At 36.9% G+C, this 6,962-nt stretch overlaps 1 protein-coding gene across 1 annotated transcript in view; it reads left to right on the top strand.

The window, feature by feature from the left end:
* Positions 1 to 2: 2 nt before the first annotated feature.
* PHLPP1 (PH domain and leucine rich repeat protein phosphatase 1) overlaps positions 3 to 6,962 on the top strand; it is a gene marked incomplete at its 5' end in the record, with an annotated part of 251,315 nt that continues 244,355 nt past the window's right edge. Inside the window, one exon of the mRNA XM_006141843.2 lies at positions 3 to 246. Within this exon, the coding sequence (XP_006141905.1) occupies positions 3 to 246 (244 nt within the window). The remainder of the gene's footprint in view (positions 247 to 6,962) is intronic.

Raw genomic sequence — 6,962 nt, 5'->3', positions numbered from 1 at the left:
CAGTCGTGGCCCCTGGCGGCCCCCAGGGGACCCCTGGGAGAAGCGGGGCGACCCTGGAGAAGACGCCTCACCCGCCCACCCTGTACGTGCAGCTGCACGGAGAGACCACTCGGCGCCTGGAGGCGGACGAGAAGCCATTGCAGGTCCAAAATGACTACCTCTTCCAGCTGGGATTTGGGGAGCTGTGGAGGGTGCAGGAGGAAGGCATGGACTCGGAAATTGGCTGCCTCATCCGCTTCTATGCAGGTAAGGAACCACCTGCGCTGATGTGAGGGTGCAGACACTTGAGGGACCGGCACAGGACTCCAGTTGCTTGTCTGTGTAGAACTACATTGAGCAATGTTTGAATCTGTGAATTTCAGTCGATCTTGAAGGCGCAGAGGTTGGAGAGTATTGTGGAGGAGGTGGCCCGAGTCACCAGGAAGTGCTGGAAGCACATCCTCCTGTGAGAGGCAATGGCACGTTTAACAATAAAGGTGCCTCCTGCAGGGCTCTTCTCAAGGGCTTGTTGGGTTTCCCAGTTTGGGGTTTCAGGTAAACTATCTCCTGCACGCAATACCAACAGAAATGCTCTATTTCCTTCCATTTGTCTGCAGTTTACCAGTCTAGCTATGTGTCACCATGAGCTCGATCCTTGTCAACTGCTGCCCTTGTTTGTTCAGCTCTGACATTCTGATTTACCCACGGAGCCCTCCTTAGAAACCTGGAAAATATGGCCCTTCCCCCACCCCATACTTTTCTTCACGGTATTTTGCTTTATTTCAGTGTCCTCTGCGAGTTTGAGTCTTGCATCAAAACTATTTGTTTCTCTCATTTATTTCTTCCAGTCTTTGTTGTCAGAACTGACCACTGCAATAGGACTTGTAGTGTTCACAAAGGAATTAGTGTAGTTACTCTCTCTTCAGATGGGCCCTAAAACCCTCCCCAGTTATTTATTTATTTATTTATTTATTTATTTATTTATTTTCAATACCAGATCAAATTCTGGACTAGAGGTGACTAATGTGTGTTTCTCTTTTGGCCAAGTCTTGGCTGGTACTAAATTAGGGAGCTGTAGGTCCTGGTTAATGTATTTGAGCCTCGTAAGTTGCTTGCATCCTTTTCTCCTCTGGTTGAAACATGTCCTTAATGATCAGGGGTTTTATTTAAAATAAAGTTAGCATAGAAAAACTAGAAGAGTTGAATCTTCAACTTCAGATTTTAGATTGTAGGTAGTGGTCTAAAACCAATCAAACTCAACTCCATGAATCTATGGTCATGCTTTCAGTTTAACACTTTTTGTTCTAATTTGTATCCTAGTGGCAGTTTAGTTAGTTTGAATGAAGAAATCATCACCCTCATTGAAATTACAAGACCGAAAGCATTCTTGATGAGATATTCCTAAATTCCATTGAAGTTTTTCTGAAACTATTAAGTATTTCTGATGAATCTGTGCCTAATAAAATGAAGTAATCATACCATGACATTTGCAGTACCCGAAGATAATATCTCAACTGAATGACAATGCCTTTTAAAGTTTATGGCCCAGAAAATTAGGTGATTTTTAATGTAGGAGCAACAACTACATCTTTACTCCTCCAGTTTATGTAATTTGTAAAATACTGTTATTTTATGAAAGCACTAAATGGTAATTACACTCGGAACGTGAATATTTGTTTTGTTAATGTGAGAAAGCTAAATGCCCTTATAACTGGCCTGTGTCAGAGGAAACCTAAAGCAGGGGACATGTTAAATGAACAGTATTTGAATACATTTTGTGTGGAAGAGCTGCATCCCTTCTGTTGGCCATGATTGGGTATGTTGATCATGACAGATGTCTATAAGAAAGGTTTTGGATGTCACAGTCATGAAATTTACATCTTTGATTTCCTTTGATTGTCTCTTCAAGAGTGTCTAAGTGATGCTGAGCAGTCTCCCACCGCCTACTAAATTTGAAAATGACAAGTTATCTTTCGGGTTAAATCTTTGATTTCTGCTTTTGCTCTTTATGATAAGTTGTAATTGTTATCACATTCTGAACTTACTGCTTTATATCTGTATGTGCAGTATAATACATGCGTGCCTCTGCGTACATGCTCCTATAAATAACTACAGTCTGTCCTTAAACCTGAACCAACACACAGTATCCAACTGATTCTTGAATGTGAAGCTCATGTACAGGTGTCCTAGAAGGAGGATGCCCAATTGTTCGTTTCAGAGTTGTCTAATTGCTTATTTGTTTTTTAAACAAAGTTGATCATATTTTAAGTTTAAGTCAGTATGTCAAACTCTCTGCTGGTTTGCTGTAGATGAAAATTGAGTGATGGTGCGTCCCCTTGAACTTTTGCAGAGAAGTTTACTTATTGATGAATAAAAGTGCCTGCTGTCAAATGGTCTCACTTACGGGAACATTATCAGGACGTCATATGTAGTGAAGGTTTACACCAGGCTGGAAGTTTCCTAGAAATTACTTCTGTACTCCAGTGGAAGCTCCAGTGGAATATAGGACAGGCACCTTAACAGGAAGGTGTTATGTTTTGGTAGTAATTATTTTCCTTAGGAAGAGGAAAATTCATGTTTGTTTTAGATGACACCCTTTAAAGGGTGTAGGAAAAATCTGTACCCCATTTGTTTTTATAATCTTACATATAACTTGTCCTTAGATTCATTGCTGTTTGTCCTTTTATTAAGGTGTAGTTGGAGTTAATGATAGCTAGGACGTTGCCTTTTGAATATTTTCCTGTATTTAAATTCAGCTCATTATCTACTGTCTATCTGGTTTATCTAGTCAGCTACTTTTGTTGCGAAGCTCTTGTTCAGAACAGAACTCATTTTCTTAAAGGTTATCTTTAAATTAAATTTAGTATTTAAAACCTCTCTCAGGTAGTTCTCTAAAGGCTTTGAAAACCAGTTGTGATTGCTACAAATATTTAAATATTTATTTAAAGTGGAACGAAAGTTTTTAATGAAGTAGACATCGAATGAAAGGTGCTATCTAATTACAGAGCTGTTAATGCAAACTTAGTTTGAAAACTGTTATTGCTGTTAAACAACCATTTTCTTAGCTGATATAAAATATAAGAAAACTTCAATGACTTTATGCAAAATTACTTAAGTTAGCATTTAAATTCCTTTTAAAAATCTGACATCTTGAATTTTATCTCAAAGAGAGTAATTTTAGGTTAAAAAAGAACTTAGATTACCTAAGATAGTTATGAACTCCTAACTAACCATTATTGAACTTGTGTTTTGGACTCCCTGCGTGTGTCATTGGTCAGGGGCAGTATTAGGCTTTTAAAATATTTTCTGACTTTTTTTTTTTCCTTTTATTACCACCTTTTAGATTTAGTAGTCTAGTTTTTTCAGTCCAAATTATAATGATGAAAAACGTTGTTGGTATAATGAAGAGCACACCCACTGTACCTAATGAATCTTGAACAAGATATTTTTGTGTGTGACTCCATGGGGTTGCTCAGGGTACAATCTCCTTACTCCTCTCAAATTTCTTCTCTTTTTCTCGTCTGGGAATGATCAAACCGTACATGGTTTCCTGCGTGGAAACCAAGAAGGGGTGGTTCAACATTAAGCTGTAATATTGACGAGCAGGTTCTTATTACTATAATTATGGCAGGATTGAATATCATGGTATGAACATGTGACGCCAGTGTGTGCTTTGACAGCCCTTGTAATTTTAAGTACAAAGGTTTACATTTATTTTTGTTTTTCATGTTTTATATTATATTTTATATTTGTTTTGGATGTAAAGTACATTCTTTTTTTTTTTTTTTCCTTTAAAACTGGTTTTATAACGTCTGGAATAAGGTTGGTTTTATTATCTTCAAAAATCTTAAAGGGCTTTCACATAAATTATCTCATTTGTCCTTTCAAAAACAGTATTAGGGAGGAGTCGGTGTCAATCCTCCTTTTACAGGAGAAATTGATGCTCAGATTTGACTCTGGCTTGTGGTTTCTCAGGCTGAGAATAGAGAGCTTGGGTATTCTGTTTTGTAATTCCTGTCACTTTCCATGAATTGATGCCGAATTTCATTTACACTTAAATTTTTCACTTGGTTAAAAGCACTCAGAAAATAGGCTATTTTTGTTGTTGGTAATGAGATGGTATTAACCTCTAAAGTGGTACTCCTTGTGAAATTCGAAGGGTTCTATTTTTATCATGCCGTCTTTAAAAACATAAAGAGACAGGATTGTCACATAGGTAGCTAACACAGAAATGGTACTAAAATATTTTATATCTGTTTGCAGATGATGGTACTTGCATTTACGTGATGTGAAATGACGTTTACATAGTGGTCTTTATTTTCTTATTCGAGCATGCCTCTTTGGTTAAACTATAAATCTTCACTGGGAAATAGAGAATTAACACCTGGAAAATGGGTCATTTGGAGACTGAGGATATGACTATTCAGTTTCTTTAGAACACGCCTTTGAAAGTAGTGAAAATACCCATCATTAAAGATCTTACTTATCTAAAAAAACCTTTTATTTAAACATAGAATTATTTGTACTTTAATGATAAACAGTGCTTTCCTGATGTTAACGATGCTCTGGTGCAGTTTTTATAATGTGTATATTACATAAAGCTAGAGTTGGTCTCTTGGAACTTCATAGTTATTCCTAAAATGGTATCTTCTGCAATCATTGAAATAATTACATGGAGAAGAGGTGGACATGAATTAGTGTGTGTGATGTTGCAAGTTAAAAGTTGTATCCTTGGGGCTGGCAGGCAGCGTGGTGATTAAGGTACTGGGCTCCCACATGGCCAACCACAGTTTGAGTCCCAGACCTGGTGGCTTACTTTCTCACTTTCCCTTTTTCTCTCTCTATGTCTTTCTGGTCAAATTAAGAAATAATAATAAATAAATAAAATAAATAATTATTTAAAAAGAAAGAGAAAGTCGCATCCTTTTTTTGCTCCAAGATTGTCACATTTACCACCTTAAACATTGATGTACGAAGATGATTACTTTTTAAAGTGTACAGTATTTTTCATTTTTCTTCTTCTTAGAACCCTGAATTTAGCTTTTGATTTACTGGTAACATCACATTCACTGACATCGTATATAATCCAAGCATAGTATAATACCTGGTATTTTAATTCAACATTTGTTGAATTGAATCTGTGGAATTTTATTAGGCAGCTGGTGGTGTATGCCCTGATTCCTCCATCCTGTTTGGGTCCCCAGGGATGTGTTAAACACACATATACACAGAGGCATTTCTCCCATGGCAGGAGATTTTAGATGTGCCTCATACTATTAATATCTTCTGTTTCACGTGCGTGAACTCTGTGGATTTTAAGAGAGCAGCCTTCTATCAAAGTTTTCTTAGAGTAAACAGGTGCCCCCCTCCCCTTTTCAAAGGCATCTCTCACTTCAACTTTGAGATGAATTTAATGAGACATCTGTCAAATGAGGCATCTTGGATTTAATGGTTTTGTTATGTGCCAGGGTTTAACACAGTTCAGTCCTTCTGGACAGGAGAAGGGTTTAATTGTGCTGTGAAAGTTGAGAGATCCTGCAGCCACTCGGTAGAAAAACTGTTCCTTTAAAGATGCCTGACATTTTGAAAAAGAGGAAGATGATGTTATCAAAATGTCTAAAACAGTCTGGGAAAATGAAGCCTTTATTTTCCCTCTTGAAATCGCACCTTCTAAAACCCACCCCACCCCTTTAATCACAGGCATCTGGTGGAGCAGTGGTAATGAGGGGTTTTGAAACTGGCCTGATGTCACTGTGCTTCTAGGGTAAATCTCTTTTTTATATTTACCTTTGATTTTTTAAAGATAGCATAATTAAAAATCACACACAGAAAAATCAACCTGTAAATCTTTTTCATGTAATACGTATTTATAACCTAAGGCTCTGAGTCTCTGGATGTATATGAATCTTTAACTCTAGGCTTCAGAAAATTTTAATAAATAGTTCAAGGGTCTGGAAAGAAAAGACTTTAATGATACATTTCCTAAAGAACATTAGGATATTTGGTTAACTGTGAAATAGGCGCTCTTTCAAGTTGTGAGATATTGTGCTTTTTATCAAGCATAATAATTATCAGATTAGTGAAGTGTTGTTATACTTTGATTTTAGAAGCAGAGTGGTTTTGTTGTGTTGCTATGAGTTATTAATAGTTGGCCTGGTATGCTTTTCAGTATGTTAAGTGAAATAAGGCATAATTACCATTCCATAGTGTTGTGTGTGTTAAAATACTTTTTCCTCAATTTCAAACATTAGAAATTGTTTCTGTACATTGTAATGTATTGAATGATAGAATGAAGTATTTTCTTGAGGTGTAAAGCTAGCAGTCTATGAATTTGTAATCTGAAAGGTCTGTCAGAAATTGAGTGAAATATGTTATTTGTAAGTTATGTGTATTTTAAAGATGGTGTTTAGTAAAATTTTCCCTAAAAACAAAAACTGCCCAGAATTGTTGGCCTGTACCTTCCAAATGAAACTGAGATCAAAGTAAATTAGTCTCATTTCCAGGTACATGAAAGCATTTCATTGAAAATAGGATAAGGGAGACTAGCAGATGGCATAATGGTTATGTTGCTGGACTCCCATGTAGTTGACCATGGTTCGAGTCCTGGACCCAGAGTCTTAAACTCATGCCGGAAGCATGTGCGTTCCTGCCCAAGAACCTGAGAGGAGAATGGAGGAGAAGGGATTGTGGCGTGGTCATCTCTCCTAGGCAGTGATTTCTTGCTGTCACTTTGTCTCTCTCTGTCTTTCCAGCAAATGCACATGCCCTATACCAAAAATCTCTCTCAAAAAGATAAAAAAGAAAACAAGATAAAAATTAGAAGTAATTTGGTTTGTATCATCACAATAATTAATGAAAAATCCAATTAGAAATGTGAAGTTTGGGATTATTTGAATATTTTTTAAGGTTTTTTTTTTTTTTTTTTTTTGGAGAGGTTTTTGCTGTAGGGCACGTGCACTCGCCAGACAGAGAGAGACATAGAG

Source organism: Tupaia chinensis, unplaced genomic scaffold (genome assembly GCF_000334495.1).
Source record: "Tupaia chinensis unplaced genomic scaffold, TupChi_1.0 Scaffold000065_1, whole genome shotgun sequence".
NCBI lineage: Eukaryota > Metazoa > Chordata > Mammalia > Scandentia > Tupaiidae > Tupaia > Tupaia belangeri.
This window is presented reverse-complemented; position numbering and strand designations above follow the sequence as displayed.